The sequence below is a fragment of the Myxocyprinus asiaticus genome, chromosome 18 (genome assembly GCF_019703515.2).
Source record: "Myxocyprinus asiaticus isolate MX2 ecotype Aquarium Trade chromosome 18, UBuf_Myxa_2, whole genome shotgun sequence".
Classification (NCBI taxonomy): Eukaryota; Metazoa; Chordata; class Actinopteri; order Cypriniformes; family Catostomidae; genus Myxocyprinus; species Myxocyprinus asiaticus.
Genome location: NC_059361.1, coordinates 3,434,484 through 3,454,335, shown reverse-complemented (window position 1 = coordinate 3,454,335; position 19,852 = coordinate 3,434,484). Strand labels below are relative to the sequence as shown.

General features: G+C 35.1%; 2 protein-coding genes across 3 annotated transcripts in view; one reads left to right on the top strand and one right to left on the bottom strand.

The window, feature by feature from the left end:
• Nucleotides 1–9,099, top strand: part of LOC127455876 (carnitine O-palmitoyltransferase 1, liver isoform-like) — a 37,119-nt gene extending 28,020 nt beyond the window's left edge. The window contains exons 12-20 of one of the 2 annotated variants that reach the window (XR_007899748.1): nucleotides 2,968–3,073; nucleotides 3,170–3,286; nucleotides 3,460–3,624; nucleotides 3,923–4,057; nucleotides 5,383–5,535; nucleotides 5,625–5,738; nucleotides 5,862–6,101; nucleotides 6,178–6,270; nucleotides 8,644–8,674. Coding sequence is in view for 1 of the 2 variants with exons in the window: in XM_051724025.1 (XP_051579985.1) it covers nucleotides 2,968–3,073; nucleotides 3,170–3,286; nucleotides 3,460–3,624; nucleotides 3,923–4,057; nucleotides 5,383–5,535; nucleotides 5,625–5,738; nucleotides 6,178–6,270; nucleotides 8,644–8,727 (967 nt within the window). In the remaining variant the exon portion in view is untranslated. Of the gene's footprint in view, nucleotides 1–2,967; nucleotides 3,074–3,169; nucleotides 3,287–3,459; nucleotides 3,625–3,922; nucleotides 4,058–5,382; nucleotides 5,536–5,624; nucleotides 5,739–5,861; nucleotides 6,102–6,177; nucleotides 6,271–8,643 lie in introns of both variants that reach the window. The other variant, XM_051724025.1, reaches the window with a different exon arrangement.
• A 68-nt stretch (nucleotides 9,100–9,167) lies between these two features.
• On the bottom strand, nucleotides 9,168–18,919 carry sephs1 (selenophosphate synthetase 1). Its single transcript, XM_051724029.1, has 9 exons — nucleotides 18,677–18,919; nucleotides 15,916–16,166; nucleotides 14,941–15,044; nucleotides 14,733–14,840; nucleotides 14,493–14,647; nucleotides 14,252–14,342; nucleotides 13,560–13,659; nucleotides 13,245–13,457; nucleotides 9,168–10,194 (listed from the first exon to the last, which is right to left on the bottom strand). The coding sequence occupies exons 2-9, from the start codon at nucleotides 16,106–16,108 to the stop codon at nucleotides 9,980–9,982; spliced, it is 1,179 nt and encodes a 392-aa protein (XP_051579989.1). The 5' UTR covers nucleotides 16,109–16,166; nucleotides 18,677–18,919; the 3' UTR covers nucleotides 9,168–9,979.
• Nucleotides 18,920–19,852: the final 933 nt, after the last annotated feature.

Sequence of the window (19,852 nt, the reverse complement as noted above, 5' to 3'; positions counted from 1 at the left end):
CCAATCAGACTCAAGTATTCAACAGACCCGTGGTATAATATTTTATAATTTTGACTTTAATTCTCAAGTTCTTTTTATCTCATAATTTTTTACTTTTTATCTCAAAATTGTGACTTTATAATCTCATAAATATGACTTTGTATCTAATAATAACTTGACAAAGCACAATATTTTTTTTTATTTTGGCTGAAATGATCTTATGATTTACTATTTCATAATATTTCCTTTAAACCTCAATTATGTCTTACTATCTCATAATTGTGATTTTTATTTTCAATATAGTTTACTATCTCATACTTATGACACTATTTTATAATTTTGATCTCATAATTATGATTTAGTGCCTCATAATTTGTCTTTTAATCTAATAATTTGACTTTTTACTTTTTTACCTCATAATTATGACTTTTTACCTCATAGATATGACTTTGTATCTTATAATTATATTTTACCAAAGCACAGTAAAAAAATTATTTGGCTGGAAAGGCTTTTCATATTCTTGATTATTATCTCATAATTATGACTTTTAATCTCATAATTATGATTTACTATCTCATTATTTTTACTTAAAACCTCAATTATGGCTTACTATCTCATAATTTTTACTTAAAACCTCAATTATGTCTTACTATCTCACAATTTTGACTATCGCATACTTATGAAACTCTCAATATGGTTTACTATCTCATAATTTTGATGTTTAATCTCAATATGATTTACTATCTCATAATTTTTACTTAACCTCAATTATGTCTTACTATCTCATAATTTTAACTATCCCATACTTATGACTTACTCTCATTTATGGATTGCTATCTCATAATTTTGATTTTTAATCTCAATTATGGCTTAATATCTCATAATGTTTACTTAAAACTGCAATTATGGCTTACTATCTCATAATTTTGATTTTTAATCTCAATTATGGCTTACTATCTCATAATTTTGATTTTTAATCTCAATTATGGTTTACTATCTCATAATTTTGATTTTTAATCTCAATTATGGTTTACTATCTCATAATTTTGATTTTTAATCTCAGTTATGGTTTACTATCTCATAATTTTGATTTTTAATCTCAGTTATGGTTTACTATCTCATAATATTTACTTAAAACCGCAATTATGGTTTACTATCTCATAATTTTGATTTTTAATCTCAATTATGGTTTACTATCTCATAATTTTGATGTTTAATCTCAATATGATTTACTATCTCATAATTTTTACTTAACCTCAATTATGGCTCACTATCTCATAATTTTAACTATCCCATACTTATGACTTACTCTCATTTATGGATTGCTATCTCATAATTTTGATTTTTAATCTCAATTATGGCTTAATATCTCATAATGTTTACTTAAAACTGCAATTATGGCTTACTATCTCATAATTTTGATTTTTAATCTCAATTATGGCTTAATATCTCATAATGTTTACTTAAAACTGCAATTATGGCTTACTATCTCATAATTTTGATTTTTAATCTCAATTATGGCTTACTATCTCATAATTTTGATTTTTAATCTCAATTATGGTTTACTATCTCATAATTTTGATTTTTAATCTCAATTATGGTTTACTATCTCATAATTTTGATTTTTAATCTCAGTTATGGTTTACTATCTCATAATTTTGATTTTTAATCTCAGTTATGGTTTACTATCTCATAATATTTACTTAAAACCGCAATTATGGTTTACTATCTCATAATTTTGATTTTTAATCTCAATTATGGTTTACTATCTCATAATGTTTGATGTTTAATCTCAATTATGATTTACTATCTCATAATTTTTACTTTTAACCTCAATTATGGCTCACTATCTCATAATGTTTAACTATCCCATACTTATGACTTACTCTCATTTATGGATTGCTATCTCATAATTTTGATTTTTAATCTCAATTATGGCTTACTATCTCATAATGTTTACTTAAAACCGCAATTATGGTTTACTATCTCATAATTTTGATTTTTAATCTCAATTATGGCTTACTATCTCATAATTTTGATTTTTAATCTCAATTATGGTTTACTATCTCATAATTTTGATTTTTAATCTCAATTATGGTTTACTATCTCATAATATTTACTTAAAACCGCAATTATGGTTTACTATCTCATAATTTTGATTTTTAATCTCAATTATGGTTTACTATCTCATAATTTTGATTTGTAATCTCAATATGGTTTACTGTCTCTTAATTTTGACTATCTCATACTTATGACATACTCACAGTTATGGCTTACTATCTCATAATTTTGACTTAATTAAATTATGATTTAATTTAATTATGATTTAATTATGATTTAATGCCTCATAATTTGACTTTTAACCTAAAGTTCTTTTTATTATAAATTTTTACTTTTTTTATCTCATAATTATGACTTTTAATCTCATAATAATATTTTACTATCTCATAATTTTAAATTTAAAGCTCATTTATGGATTGCTATCTCATAATTTAGATTTTTAATCTCATACTTATGGCTTACTATCTCATACTTCTGACTATCTCATATTTATGACTTTTTTATAATTTAGACTTTTGATCTCATAATTATGATTTAGTGCCTCATAATTTGACTTTTAATCTCAAGTAGTTTTTATCTCAAAATTATGACTTTGAATTTAATAACTATGACTTTTTAATCTCATAAATATGACTTAAAGCACTTTTTTCAGTTTGGCGGAAATGGGCTTCGATACCTAACCCTAAATCCTCAAATCTGATTGGTTTATAGGAATGTTGTTCCAGGACCAAAAAGGATGTTGATCCAGGAATATATCCTACCTGGCAAAATCACGGTGACCCACAATTTGGCTGTATGATAGTTTAATGTTTGCTGTGAGCTTCTTTCACAGTAAAAGACATGGGAAGCTGCATGTGCGTATATACATCTGTATACAAATCATAACACACACATACAAATTCAACCAGCTTTTTTCTTGCCCTTTAGGTGGTTTGATAAGTCTTTCACTTTGATTGTTTACAAGAATGGTAAAATGGGCATCAACACTGAGCATTCATGGGCTGATGCCCCTATTATTGGACATATGTGGGAGGTAAAGAAAAATTATAAAACTTTTGAATGCAAAAGTTTTTTTCCAATGAAAATGTTGGCCAGAAGTTGATAACAGAGATTTCCATTTCCTGTTAAGTACATATTGGCTACTGATTGTTTCCACCTGGGATACACCGAAGAAGGACATTGCAAAGGAGATGTCAACAAAGGTCTGGCTCCCCCTTCCAGACTACAATGGGACATCCCAAAAGCGGTAAGACTTGTACTTTGTATCTCAGGTTTGTTTAAGGACACCACATTGCATTTTAGAGACTGGGGAGGGGGATTAAACCAATGTAAGATCATTTATTGTATATTCTGATAGCTGTGATGTCATTTATTGCGTGCCCCATGATGACTGATAATAGTTCCTTATCATTCTTTTAGTGCCAGGATATTATTGAAGGTTCATACATGGTTGCGAAGGGAATTGCCGATGATGTTGATTTCCATGGCTGTTTGTTTACTGAGTTTGGAAAGGGACTGATAAAGAAATGCAGAACAAGTCCAGATGCATTTATCCAGCTGGCACTGCAACTTGCTCATTATAGGGTACGTTATTACACACACATATACATTAACAGCCCTTTGCACCTGTAAAGACTATGGCTGCATCCAAAAAATAATGGCTTAACCAACAATGTTTTTGAATGAATGGACCTCTTAAGAAAACTGGACTAAGAACAGTTTTAAAGGCACCATATTTTCATTCTACCTCCATATACAGCATCCGAAGGGAGAATTTTCCAGCTTTTGGATGCAGCCTTTATGTTTTTGTGTATTTTAAAACCAACTGTTTAATGAAGTTAATGGGGTTTTTTTTATATTGGAATGTCTTTCTTCATTGTAGGACAAAGGTGAGTTCTGTCTGACTTACGAATCATCAATGACTCGCATGTTCCGTGAGGGTCGGACAGAAACTGTGCGCTCCTGTACCTGTGAGTCAACGGCATTTGTAAGAGCAATGGAGGATAAAAAAAGCATGGTGAGAGCAATATGGAATATTACAGAATATTCACATGACATATATATATATATATACAGGGCTTGAGTTAAGGGGGGATGCAAGGGTATGGCATCCCCCTTGTTGCAAGAAATACCAAAAAGCATCCCCTTTGTAAAACCACCACCCCCTCTTACCATCCCCTTTAGATTAATTGTGTCATGTGTAATGGGAGCCAGCTGGTACGTGATAGCTGTGCTGTATGTGTAAACCTCACTCCCCAAATTGGACATAAATATTACATTTCAGCGAACTTGACAAGTGTTTTAAACTAGTTTTTTTAGACTTATTTGTCAATGTCCAATAAGTATTAGCCCCCCCCCCCCCACCTCCAAAACAAATCTTTGACAGCACCATCCCCCTTGAAATGTTTTTACAAATTGACCACTATATATATATATATATATATATATATATATATATATATATATATATATATATATAGGGTTAGGGTTTGTGTATATCATTTTTTTGTCTACTCACAATGTCCAACAGTGTGTGTACATGCATCACGGGAGATTTATGTCATTTTTGTCATGAAAATTTCCACCACAGTGTCAAATTCTGTATTGTGTATAAATTAAACTGTGGTGAAAATTACACTGATGGAAATGACATTTTTAAAGTTTTCAAATAAAATGCCCGACTCCTTTGTCTTGCTAAAGTTAATTTCATAGCTAACATTTTATGTATCCAAAACACACACAATTAAATAATATTTTCACACTTTTTGCATAATTTGTCAAACTTACATCTTGATTAAAAATGACGCCTATGCACATGCACACCGATAGGTATCAGTATAAAGACCAAGACCACTGTTATATTGGCTTGCAAAACAAAACAAAAAAATGTGCACTTTTAAATAAGTGTTTAAAGGGATAGTTCACCCAAAAATGAAAATTCTCTCATCATTTACTCACCCTAATGCCATCCCAGATGTGTATGACTTTCTTTCTTCTGTAGAACACAAATGAAGATTTTATAAGAATATCTCAGCTCTTTAGGTCCATAGAATGCAAATGAATGGTGCCCAGAACTTTGAAATTTCAGAAAGGACATAAATGCAGCATAAAAGTAATCCATAAGACTCCAGTGGTTTAATCCATCTTCAGAAGGGATATGATAGGTGTGGGTGAGAAACAGATCAATATTTAATTCAATATTCTTACACATCTGGGATGGCATGAGGGTGAGTGAATGATGAGAGAATTTTCATTTTTAGGTGAACTATCCCTTTAAGTAATGTTATAAGGTCTGATCTGGTAAATGATATTGAGTTATGTGGCCTTTTTAATGTTTATCAGAATGAGCAGAGGCTTGCACTCTTCCAGAAAGCCGCTGAAAAGCATCAGAACATGTACCGCCTGGCCATGACGGGAGCCGGTATCGACCGCCATCTCTTCTGCCTGTACATTGTGTCTAAAGTAATGGACATAGACTCACCATTCCTCAAACAGGTGCGAGAAAGTGTGAATTATGACTATAAATAGGACTTACTAAACTCTTTTGCATAGTGCCAAATCTCAAGGTCAACCTTGTTCATTAGGTTTTGTCCGAACCCTGGCGTCTCTCCACCAGTCAAACCCCTCAACAGCAGCTCAATCTTATTGACATTCAGAAGTTTCCTAAATATGTGGGAGCAGGAGGCGGCTTTGGGCCTGTGAGTCTCACAAACGCCCCCCTACAATACACTGCGTGTCAAGAGCCAAGAGTTTTGCTAATTATATATACACTGATGAGCCAAAACATTATGACCACCTGCCTAATAGGTAACTGTCGGTAGGTACTCAACACTGCTGACCGGGAGCACCCCACAAGCCTTGCCGTTTCAGAGATGCTCTGACCCAGTTGTCCGGCCATAACAATTTGTCCCATGTCAAAGTCGCTCAAGTCTTTACTCCTGCCCACTTCTCCTGCATTCAACACGTTGACCACGAGAACTGATTGTTTGCTTATCATCTAATCTACCCAGACCTTGGCAAGTGGACTTGTTACGAGATGATCAACGTTATTCGCTTCACCTGTGAGTGGTCATAATGTTTTGGCTCATCAGTGTATATACATATATACAGTATATTGACATTTAAATTTATACGCAGGTTGCCGATGATGGTTATGGTGTTTCTTACATCATTGTCGGAGATAATCTCATCACATTCCACATTTCCAGCAAGTTCTCCAGTCCAGAGACGGTAAGAGAATCCCAAACTTTTTACAGAGACCTTTTAATAACAAAACAAAGATAACATTTACAGCTACTCGTGATCAGACAGCTACAGATGATCCAGATACAAGATAAAAGCAATCCACTATTGAGATATGGAGTCTAGTCATTTTATGGCCTACAACAGAACTATTCAACTGGCGGCCCGTGGGCTGAATCCGGCCCATTTGAAATTTTCTGTGGCCCGCATGAGCTTGTCAGTTGTCTTAGGGGCCATTGAAATCATACACGTTTTTGTGTCCGTCTGCACTGTTTTTCAGTTGTTTTCCTAATGTATGTAAACAGCTAGATGGACGCATTTGACCGTTGTGCAGCGTCCCATGCAGAAGCGCCGCTTGTTTTAGACGCTTTCAGTGGTTGTGCTACAAAAAATCATTATCCATCATTTTGACGGAATGGGAAGATTAAAGTATTAAAATAATGGACAACCGACAAGCGTAGGTTCAGAGAAAGAGAAAAGTTATATTCGTTCATTTGCTCATAAAACATTTGATTAAAAAATCAATCATCTTTAACAAACTTCATTGTTATTGTTCAGTAAAATATAAGGTATATCCGTCCATTCCAATTCTGAAAGCACTTTTTAGTTACCTGTTTATTTATTATTATTATTATTATTATTTTATTTTTAAAAATTCTGAATTTCCTGCTAGGCGGAAATATTTCTCATTTCAAATAATAAATATAACTGCAAGCAGCAATGCAGATTCCTCCTCAAAACTGCAAATTATGTAAAAATTGACATGGTAGAGACATGTACTTCACACATGTACACAACATTTCATTAATTTGTTGTTAAACATTGCAAGAGTCTTCATATGAACTGGTGATTGAATCAAAGTATCGGTTTTATGATTAGCGGATTTGTAAAGCATTATTTTAGCATTAGCAGTAAATAATAGTCAACTGTAATTCTGTCGTCTTTTGACATATCAAGGTGAAATTTTGCACAGTACTTCAGAGTGATGTCATCTTGAAGCCTGTTAGGTTTGAAAAAACATTAGTCAAAATGGCATTAGATTTATGGACATATGTATATTGAGACAATGTGGACATTTACATAAATGCGCACCTTTCAGCCATTTTGTATTGTATTCATTTTTGCTAAATATCAAATTGAAAGGCATGTATCCTACACATACATACCGAGTTTCAAGTCAATTGGAGCTATGGTTCAGGACGAGTTTTGGACAAATTTGTATTGTACAGGAAAATCCATCATGGTGGACTTTATGGGTTCTAGAGGCTTGTCTTCTGTCCACAGTAAAAAATAAGACATACGTACCTGAGTGTTGCATGCGGCACAATGGATTCTGCACTTATGGCCGGTAGAAGCGGCATCTCTTTAGGAATGGACAGACTGTGACATGGCTTGGAAGCTGTCTATAGGCGTAAGTGGGGTGGTTTAGAGTGTGCAGGGTTATTAAGATGGCCTGTAGTAGCAACGTGCACAGATTACTGAACTTTTGGGTGGCAATATGAGATCAAGAGTTACTGTGGCAGTGTAGAGCAACAGGAGTAATGGATAAGCAGAAGAGTGGGCTAACAATGTAAACCCGTGGTGTCAATGCTCCAGTTCTTCACAACTCAGATTAAAAGTTGTCATAATACTTGAGAATGTACATTTTGCATATGTAAAGCTATTTAATTTAGCCCACCCTGTGTTTAATGCGTGGATTGTACGTTTTACATTGACATGTCACTATTGTAATATCCCTTAGATATCACAGTAGGTTTACTTGCACTGGCTAGATCTATACTGAGAGACAACTGAATTGGATATATTGTACACTTTACAGGTCCGATATTTGACATATGTCATTAATCAATACCATTAAATCATTGTTTTTCAACAAAGCCTTTCACATATTACATATAACATTTTCTTTCATATCATGCAGCCCTATAGTGGTCAGTTCTAAACCTGTTTATTCTCCAGAGAAAAAAAAAAAACAGGCTAATATATTGTGGTGGGCCCAAGAAATGGTAAAATAATGCTATTTTGCCTATATTGCCATGCTAACGTTCTCGCATTTCCTTAATACCAGCATTTTAAATATTATCCTCCTTGTAATGTCCCTACCAACTTTCAAACCTAACCTACGCCCTTGTTTTAAATTATTTATATTATTCATTATTTAATTGTTTTTTTACAGATTTGTCAGAACTTGCACTAATGCTCAACCTGGAAAAAGTAACATTAAATGACATAGAACTGGTATAGTAGATGATGGGGACAAAGGATTTTTCAAAGCATTTTATATAGCACAAGCCTCTTCAAGTGTGTTGTTAAAATAGCAAAAATTATTCTGTTCTCATCTGTTTTTGTCTGTGTTCATAGGACTCGTTTCGCTTTGGGCAGAACATCAAGCAGGCCATGCTGGATATAAGAGCTCTATTCAACCAAAAAGAGAACAAAATGTGACTTCAACAAAAAACAGGAAGCTTCAGCTTTAAAGTTGGCCCATGGAAAGCACTAGTCATAAAACAATTGTAATCAAACACCTCATAAAGCAAGTATTATGCAACCATAAAGCTGGTGTAAAGTAAATATTACACAATACACGTTATTAAGAACGCAAACATGTAAAAACACTCATTTCCTTAATGAAACTGGCATCTGTGCACTTAGACACTGTAGTGATGTTGTTGCTGAATTTGTCATGTATTTAATTGTAAATACCGAGTATTTGGCGTCTGTGGTCTTTATCAAGTGACTGTAAATATTTCATATGTCCATACTGTTTTAAAAATGTTGCATTCTGTATTTAATTAAAAGGGAACTCTTAAAGATGAACATTTTACTGTGTGTACGTATCTGTGCATCCATCACTCACAATAAGATACGCACAATTTCGTGAAATTAAAAAAAGATCTTACATTTATTGGAGGGGCTTCAATGCATATACATAACGATGAGCAAATATGAGAGAGAGAGAAAAGTATGACTTTTGTACAGAATATAAAAACCAGCTGTAACAGAACATAACTAATGATGGTCATGTAAAACAGTATCATTCTGTATAAACTGCATTTCCATTTTTTAGCACATTCTCTATAAAACATCAAAGACTGGTGCATTTGCTGTTTATTTAGAGAGGTATTTTCTTGGATTCCTTCCATCCAACTATGTTGCCACCAAACAGCGAAAGGGGTTATTTATTTTATCCGATGCATAAGGGATATACAAAAGTGAAAAAAAAGAAAAGAAAAAGCAATCCCGTTTAGATTCCAGAGAGAATCTCCCGCATCACTTCAACTATTTTTAAAGGCATGGATTACAATTAGAACTACTGCATACTGGAACGGCTAAAACACATCATGTCTAAATGTCTGAAACGGCAGATGATTCTTTTATCTGTGGGACAGAGGATGAGCAGAAACAATTTGGAAGTCATCGACAGTATCAGATAAGAATTATACTTTCTACTTGGAAGCTGCCTTACAATCAGGTGTATGTTCAGTTAATGTAACAGAAAACTATAGACACAAAAGGCAATCGATTTTACTTCGTTACGTGTTCTTAACACTTCTGCTTTATGACCGTGTCCAGGTAAAGTCTGCCCCAAGGCCAGGGTGGGCAGACGTTGAATATATATCATTGCGTTGATATATTCTCAGGTGTGGCTAGAGCACGCTAGCTGTTCAGGGCTGTCGTAGGGGTCATGGGGTCAGGTTTAAGATGTGGTTCCTGGGGTGGTGTTGACATTCTGTGTGGCCACCTGCGGTGCGACTTCGATGATGCGGGGTTTGTCGATGATCCGTGCCGTGCGGTTGCCTTTCTCTACGATGCCGATGATCCACGCCTGGTGACCTTCGCCGTATTTGGGAGATTTGATTTCGGCGCAAAAGCGGGCTGCTTGTTCCCGTGGAAGACAGATCAACAAACCTCCTACACAGGGATGGAGAAAGAGAATGGGGTGTAAATTAAGAGCACACACACCGATTATAAAGTTCTCTCAGCCCATTTTGCCTGCAAGCTCTTCCTCATTCATATTCATGTTTAAGATTCTGTTTTGACCTTTAAGTAACTTCAAAACCATTTAAACATGGCACATCCAGGTATGATGTCAAAAGCTATGTTTCCAGGTACGAATTTAAATTGGAATATTGCCTAAAAAATTTGTAAATAAAGCAGCATTTCCATCCCATGTGTGTTAAAAAACAAAATGGTTACGTCTTGGGAAACTGGTGCAAAATAGAAATGTAACTGGAAGTTGAAGCCACTTTGGCTCTTTTATAAAATGTCATTACTTAAGGTTTAGAGAGCGCAGACAAAACGCTCTGATGAACTTTTTAGCGCCAGATGCCTTATGTCTGAGAGCGAAAGTGTGTCACACAGTTCTGCGAGGTAATAGTAGCCAATCATTTTGACAACAGGTTTTGTGTCCGGATTTCAGAATAACCCGAGCAACATTTCAGAAGCCAAGCAATAATATTCTCTGTGAAAGAACTCTGTATTCAGAGGCAGACCAATCGGATTAACCGATTAATCTTTGCCGGTAGTTGCCCATAGTTTTTGGGGGATTTGCTGTATCTAAATCTTTCATCATTGACAATGTTCATCAATATTTTTATCCTCACTTCAGTGCATGTTTTGTTATTTTGATTAGATAAATGTTCTTAACTGAAGCAAGGGCATGCAAAGAAAAATACTCCTCAAACCTCATGTGGTAAAATATCTACATATACAAAGCTCTTTATCTGGTGAATATACAGTGCATTCAGGAAGTTTTCAGACCCCTTCATTTTTTCACATTTTGTTCTGTTGCAGCCTTATGCTAAAATGCTTTAAATATTTATTTATTTTTTTCCACATCAATCTACACCTCATACCCCATAATGACAAGGCATAAACCAGATTTCTGATAACTTTGCAAATTTATTACAAAGAAAAAATTGAAATATCACATTGACATAAGTATTCAGACCCTTAACTCAGTATTTAGTTGAAGCACCTTTGGCAGCGATTACAGCCTGAAGACTTTTTTTTGGGTATGATGCGACAAGCTTTGCAACACCTGGATTTGGGGATTTTCCGCAGATCCTCTCAAGCTCTGTCAGGTTGGATGGGGACCGTCAGTGGACAGCCAGTTTCAGGTCTCTCCAGAGATGTTCGATTGGGTTCAAGTCCGGGCTCTGGCTGGGCCACTCAAGGACATTCACAGAGTTGTCCCTAAGCCACTCTTGCATTGTCTTAGCTATGTGCTTAGGGTCATTGTCCTGTTGTAAGGTGAACCTTCAGCCCAGTCTGAGGTCCTGAGCGCTCTGGACTAGGTTTTCATTAAGGATATCTTTGTATTTTGCTGTGTTCAGCTTTCCTTCATCCCTGACCAGTCCCCCAGTCCCTGCCGCTGAAAAACACCCCCACAGCATGATGCTACCACCACCATGCTTCACTGTTGGGATGGTATTGCGCAGGTGATGAGCGGTGCCTGGTTTCCTCCAGACATGACGCTTGGAATTGAGGCCAAACAGTTCAATCTTCGTTTCATCAGACCAGAGAATCTTGTTTCTCGCAGTCTGAGAGTCCTTTAGGTGCTTTTTCACGTGTCTTGCACTGAGGAGAGGCTTCCGTCTGGCCACTCTGCCATAAAGCTCAGATCGGTGGAGTGTTGCAGTGATGGTTGTCCTTCTGCAAGTTTCTCCCATCTCCACACATGATCTCTGGAGCTCAACCAGAGTGACCATCGGGTTCTTGGTCTCCTCTCTTACCAAGGCCCTTCTCCCCGGATTGCTCAGTTTGGCTGAGCGACCAGCTCTAGGAAGAGTCCTGGTTGTTCCAAACTTCTTCCATTTAAGAATTATGTATGCCACTGCGCTCTTGGGAACTTTCAATGCAGATGAAATGTTTTTGTAGCCTTCCCCAGATCTGTGCCTTGACACAGTCTTGTCTCTGAGCTCTGCAGGCTGTTCCTTTGATCGGTTTTTGCTCTGATATGCATTTTCAGCTGTAAGACCTTATATAGACAGGTTTGTGCCTTTCCAAATCATGTCCAATCAATTGAATTTGCCACAGGTGGACTCCAATCAAAGTGTAGAAACATCTCAAAGATGATCCAGAGAAATGGGATGCACCTGAGCTAAATTTCAAGTGTCACAGCAAAGGGTCTGAATACTTATGTCAATGTGATATTTCAGTTTTTTCTTTTTAATAAATTTGCAAAGTTATCAAAAATCTGGTTTTTGCTTTGCCATTATGGGGTATGGAGTGTAGATTCATGTGAAAAAAATAATTTAAAGCATTTTAGCATAAGGCTGCAACATAACAAAATGTGAAAAAATGAAGGGGTCTGAAAACTTTCTGAATGCACTGTATAGGCTATAATTTGGTAAATACTTAAATATAGAGCATTGTAACAAAGCCAAGTCTCAGTCATTTCAAAATAAGAGCCCCTCGTGTGTTTTGGGTTTATTTACAGTTAAAAGTCCCACATTCTGCACCCAATCTTTTTTTTTTCTTCCGGTTTTTATTGGGGTTTTGTTTGAACAATAAACTGCAGTTGAGATTGTATTTGTTTTAGATTTGTTTTATTTTATTTTATAAATCTATCGGCCGATAAATCAGTTATCTACCTTTTCTACCACCTTAGTTATTGATATCGGCAAAATCCACCATCATTTGAACATCAGTTTCCATCCAGCATTTTTTATGTGATATCCAAAATTTTGCAAAGAAATAAATAAAAAATATGTGGATGGAAACCCAGCTTGTGACATCAATCATCATACATTTTTGCATGTCTTGTCACTGGTGGACCACATGGGGGTGAGTAAATGATGACAGGATTTTCATTTTTGGGTGAACTTTTTCTTTAAACCTGATGTGCTTCTTTCTTTCAGGGTGCAAATGTGAAATGTGAGCTTATTAAGGACCCTTTAAAATTACAAGAAAAAAATACACATTTGCTTTGCTGCCATTAGAAAGATTGGATGATATACCGGAGGTCTCAGGGCAGGTGCCGTGCATTAGACCAAACATGTTCCCGCAGGCTTTGCTGACAGCAGCCATCTTGGCAAGAACTGGCAAGTTGTGGATGACGAAGGACACCTCTGTTCGCTGTTGACGTGCCAGGTTCTGAGCGTGACCCAGGATCCCGAACCCTGTGATGTCAGTCGCTGCGTGTGCATTGAAGGTGTGCATCAGCCCGGCCCCTGGACAGAGTTAAAAATAATACGTAAAAACGAAATATAAGTTACACTTTATATGTACGCCCCTATGTTGCTTGTGACCCATATGATGTGTCATCCACCAACCTGTTCTGTTGAGTCGAGCCATATTCAACATGGCCTCCTGATAGGCAAGTTCAACATCTTCCTGAGTGACTACCAACTTTATCTTATTCCATTTCTCTGGCTAAAAAAAAGAAAGAGAGACAGCAAGCAATCACACTCAGTTCAGCCCCAATGAAACATGTTATAGATTGCAATTAGGGCTAGGTAGTGATACGGATTTCCCAATTTGATTTGATTCCAACTCACAAGCTCTTGATTCGATTCGAAATCTGATTAATTTGGGTATATTTCTGTTTTGTTGGTTTTTGATCAACAACTGACAGTAAAGAACTGAAAGGATATTAAAAGAGACATTATTTAATGATAAATGGATTGCGTGGATCTCGTCTTTGGACACACATTAACACGGAACGAGTCACACCAAACTTTTACTCTCAACATGCAGTGAAAGTATCTATATGCTAAACTTTTCGCCACTACACAGCTCAATCACTGGGGAGTGAAATCTGAACACTTACCAGCCAGTGGCGAATCACAGACATTTAAGTCGCATACGCAAGTGATTTACTCACATTGTCGAGGGTTGCGCACAGAGTAAAAGACTGATCTCGGCATCGTTCAAATAAAGATTGCGATTAATCAGACATTTGTATTATTATTCTATATTCATCCAGCCCTGTTTGTAATATAAAATCACAAATGAAAAAACTTACAATGTCCAGCCACTGGTGAACCGCTACTGCCACCTGTGTACCCAGAGGCTTTGTGAGAACCAGCACATCCCCTGGCACTGCGTTATCTGGCCTAGAATATGCATAAACATGCATGCACTTTATTAAAGGAATTGGCGTATTGATTTATAGAGCATCAACAAACCTATTAAACCAATTTGTAATGTAAAATGACTGCCTACAGTCCATAACATGAGACTTAAAATAGATCAGAGATACTTACATGATGAACTCGTTAGGTTGGCACACTGTTGTGGCCACTCCCCCAAGGACTATCCATGGGTTTAGAACCGTCTGACCACCTGTGATTGATGTCCCGGCCTCCTCAGAAGCATCTTTAAACCCCTGGATGATCAGTGGCATGACCTTATCACGCTCCTTCAAACACAGTGTTGTTGAGTTGTTTTGAATGCCCATTACATCACACTGAATATGCACTAACACACTTTTGCCTGTATCTCACCTTCTCTGTGAGCTTGTTACTGACACCAAGAAGCATCAGCATGTTATCGCATTCTGTGACCCCCATGGCATACAGGTCACTCAACACATTGGCACAAGCAATTCTGCCCTGTAGAGAAAGAGAATTCACGGGAAAACAATCAGGCATTCAAGTCAATAATATAATCGGGTGTTTTTGATGCATTTTGTTATGGTATATTTGTATTTACCATCATATATGGGTCATCTACTATGGGGTAGATATAGTCTGTGGTTTGCACGAGTGACAATCCCCCATGTCTCAATGGTATCACACAGGTGTCCATACCGATGCCTGTTTTTTTTTTTTTTTTAAATGGAGAAAAAGTTCTTGAGGTTTGTCTGAAGTTTTGTATAATGTCAGAGCTTAAAATAGCTTTGTTGTGCTGTAGCCAGACTACGGTGAACAATGCTACACTCGTAACCCTTGTGCACTCTTTGGTCATTTTTGACCGAAATCAATGTAGTTTTGTTTTTAAAATGGTATATTTCATCTGAGTGGCTGTAGGCTTGGTTACTTTTCCTACATTTTGCAATATGAATGCACATAAAAAAATTGGACTGGATTCGATGAGTTTAGGCCACATAACAACAACAAACAAAGGCACTTTCTGTCACTTGTTTGCAGTCAAATTTGACCGATCATAGGATATGAATGGGCTAGACTATAACACAGAGCAATTTCTTTTTAAACTGTCAAGTAAAATCAATAATTCAAGCCATAATGCAGAACACACAAACACACACAAATTCATCTTGTTAAAACCAGGAATTAATTAGTGGATCTCTGCAACCATCTACTGGTTATACTTGTAAGTTAATGTAATTTTTGGCAGCAATCGACCCACAATACATGACACATTCTCATATTTTCTTCATGTTTCAACTTATAAAAGTGTAGGTTTTTACTGTAGTGAAATAAACCAAAATTTGCATATTCAAAAAAAAATTTAAACATTGTAACATTTACACATTTGGCAGATCTTGGCATTGCAAGCACCATGCTCTACCAGTTGATCTACAGTAACCCTAATTTGCATATGCAAATTAATGGTGTAATTGATCTATTTAAAGGTATATATACGATCTAAATGGCATAAAATCCCCCCAAAGTGCAAAAGGGTTCAAATCCTTTCCAGCCATAATGTGTGTGTACAGTTATGTACCCAGTCTGGGCATTACCGCCCCCAGGAACTGCTCATCCTCCTGATAATGGTTTTCCTGCAGTGATTCTAGAAGTTTCTGCAGCACATCTTGAGGAACTTTGCAGCCTGTGCCCTTGAGCTCTGTGAAGCGCGTTAGCCTGAAGTTCTTGTCCAGTTCATAATTCTCTGGGTTAAAAGACTCCCGCACCGACATGTTTAAAAAACCAAAACCTCACACACAACACACCACTTCACACTATGGTACAGGTAATCTGAAAGAGGGAGATAAGAGAGATAAATGAACATTACATTTGTTCACAAAAAGTGACAGTTTAACAAGCAAATAATATATGCAACTAATTATGATATCGTTTCAGATGCACGACAAAATGCAGCATTTTATTGCCCCCTCCAAATATTTATCCAACACCACTAGTTTCTAATATAACTCAACAATTCTGTTCATAGGTGATCCCAATGTAGTAAATACATCATTTTTGTTCAAAGCCTGTTCTGATTCACTTATAACCACATACACAACACAACATGTATAATATTGTAATGCATTGTGCTCTTTGTTTACACTTTATTTTCCACAATAATCAAGAGACTCTATTTTACTCAATGCATTTCTATGCGAGGAAAACTTGGGTACTAGCTACATAGTGCATTCTGATGTTGTGAATGCGTGTTTGGATTTGATAGTTCGAACTGCACTGATGTGGTGCGAGCTGTCTGTCCTTATCCGATTCATTTCAATGATTTGGTTCATGTGAACGGCCCATTTCAATCAAACGGTATTGTAATGTATTTTCAAGTTTGATGCAGTCACCCTGACATACTCCATGTTTGCTCTAAAATTACAAAAAGGATCATCTAATATACTAATATCAGTGTTGGGTAAGTTACTGTACAAAAGTAATTAATTACTAACTACTAATTACATCTTCTACAGTGTAATTAGATTACTAATGACTCTGTCTGAAAAGTAATTGCATTACTTATTACTAATTACTTTCTAAAACCCTGATCAACCTCGACCAGATGAAAAATACAAGGATAGACATGAAACTGTTCTTTTAATTCTTTCAAATAAATCATATAAAATCACATAAATTATTCATGAACTGGCCAAAGAATTTAAAGGGGCAGCGTTAAATTAGAAAACATATATTTTAACGTTAGACATTAAATTTCGATTTTAAATTCACTATTGTTTATATAGAATTGTTCTACAGTCTATACAGTATTTAACGCAATTACATCAGAAGTAACTGTAATTAAATTACGAAAAATTAAGAGTAATCCCTTACTTTTTTATCAAGGAAAAAGTAATTTAATTACAGTAATTAATTACTAACTACTAATACATCTTCTACAGCGTAATTAGATTACTGTACTAATTACTATTTCTGAAAAGTAATTACATTACTTTTTACTATTATTTATTATTACATTCTAAAACCCTGATCAACCTCGACCAGATGAAAAATACAAGGACAGACATGAAACTGTTCTTTATTTCTTTCAAATAAATCATATAAAATCACATAAATTATTCATGAACTGGGCAAAGAATTAAAGGGGCAGCGTTATATTAGAAAACGTATATTTTAACATTAGACATTACATTTCGATTGTAAATTCACTATTGTTTTATATAGAATTGTTCTATAGTCTATACAGTATTTAACGCAATTACATCAGAAGTAACTGCAATTCAATTACTGAAAAATTACGAGTAATACCTTTTTTCCTCAATGAAAAAGTAATTTAATTACAGTAATTAATTACTAACTACTAATTTCATCTTCTAGTGTAATTAGATTACTAATTACTCTTTCTGAACAGTAATTGCATTACTTATTACTAATTACTTTCTAAAACCCTGATCAACCTCGACCAGATGAAAAATACAAGGATAGACATGAAACTGTTCTTTTAATTATTTCAAATAAATCATATAAAATCACATAAATTATTCATGAACTGACCAAAGAATTTAAAGGGGCAGCGTTAAATTAGAAAACATATTTTAACATTAGATGTTAAATATCGATTTTCAATTCACTATTATTTTTATATAGAATTGTTCTACAGTCTATACAGTATTTAACGCAATTACATCAGAAGTAACTGCAATTAAGTTACTGAAAAAGAGTAATCCCTTACTTTACTTTTTTCAATGAAAAAGTAATTACAGTAATTAATTACTTAGTAATGCATTAAACCTAACACTGACTAATATATAAAAACATATTGTGCCATTTTACGTCATTTGTGGTTAAAGAACATCACGCACCTTTAATTTTTACATAAACTTATCCCACAGTTTAATGCTTTACAATCGCTTTGCGAATCGGTTCGAACGAGTCATTAAAAAGAACCGACTCGTTCGACAAATTCGTAGACGAATCGTTCATCACTACAAGCCCTGCAGCTCGAACACATTTAATCGCGTATAATATATACAATAGCGTATGTATTCTCTAACAACAAAACGTATAACAAGTCAATAAAATAATATGGTTAACAGGAGTAGGCCAGCCGAAGTGTTCATAAAAATGTCGGCGGTGGAAAAAATTAACCCTTAAAGCGCCCGCGCCATGATTGCAGTGTGCACAACAGAACAATAATATAAAATAAAAAATATTTAATGCACTTTACGCAAACTTCGCCGATTATGGCTCCTACTGGAATAAGTAAGATAGCTCTCCACGCACTTAATGCATTGTGGCACAGTTATATTCGTGTCCCATTTCCCCTTTAAGTTCGTGCTTACCGGTTTCGCCTCCCGATACAAGAGACGCGACGCTCCCACGATGAACTGCTCGCAAAAAGGGTGCCCGAGAAATGTGCCTGAAGAGACTGAAACTAAATTGAAAACTCTATTTCTTGCCGGACGCCATCGTATTCGGGACACATACGAGGTTATGTGAACGGCTCGTGTGATAATATGTCCCCTCAGAGCAACAATTCGTGCAAATAAGCGTTCTGAGGAGATATTTTCATTAAAAAGTCGAAGGTCCAGAAGGGTCCTTCATTCCCGCGCTGACGTCATCACCTCCCCTTTAAAGCAGATCTGTGTGTGGCAACAAAAAAGTCCACATGTAGTTTGTACCTTTAATATAGAAATCTGCGGACTGTTTTTATGAATAAAATGGGCCTAAAATAAGAAATAATCACTCAAAAGTATTTATATATCAAATAAAAGCTGCTCTTTTTTTTTTAGCACAGAGCGTACATATAAATTTGTATGGTTTTATTTTATTTATGTATTATTATTTTTACTATTGGTGGTAGTAGTAGGTGATTCTTACATGTATTTTATTTATGGAGATTATGATTTTTTCATTATGTAATCTACTTGAATCTACTTTTACATTTATTTTATTTCATAAAGCAATGTAAGGATGGTCAAACCCAGCTTAGACTTTCAAAGATGCTTCCAGATTCAACCATTCTTTAGAGTTTTCAACAGTTCTTTTAAGATTAACTTGTGATTTTTGGTTTGTTTAGATTTGTGCTGATACCTTTACCTACTGAGGCTTTTAAAAATATAAAACCTGTAAAAACCGAGGCCTTTACAAAGTCTTAAAAGGGTCATTCTTCGTTTGCGGTGGCAAATGTTGTCCCTCTGCTTTGCAACAATAGAAATCAGCTGTAAATACCAATAAATCCTAAAATATTAGCACATTTGTATTCTGTAGGGTGAAAGCAGTTTGTGCATTGTTTAAAGAAAATGTCCCTCTCATACCTTAAAGAGGTTTCCTGGGATGTAATTGCAACAATGGAACATTTGTTACACAAATAAAGTGGTTATATTATGAAAATCAATTTAATTTAAACATGTATACATTAATTATATTGTTATGAAAAATAATAAAAATAAAATAAATAATATTTTATATATATATATATATATATATATATATATATATATATATATATATATATA

Bases quoted from the DNA above. Each gene is read 5' to 3' on its own strand.
- sephs1 (XM_051724029.1), bottom strand. From the start codon at position 16,108: ATGTCGGTGCGGGAGTCTTTTAACCCAGAGAATTATGAACTGGACAAG. The intron at 15,045-15,915 runs GTACATAACTGT...AAAAAAAAACAG, and splicing joins GGCGGTAATGCCCAGACTGG to GCATCGGTATGGACACCTGT. The intron at 14,841-14,940 runs GTAAATACAAAT...CTTTCTCTACAG, and splicing joins TAGATGACCCATATATGATG to GGCAGAATTGCTTGTGCCAA.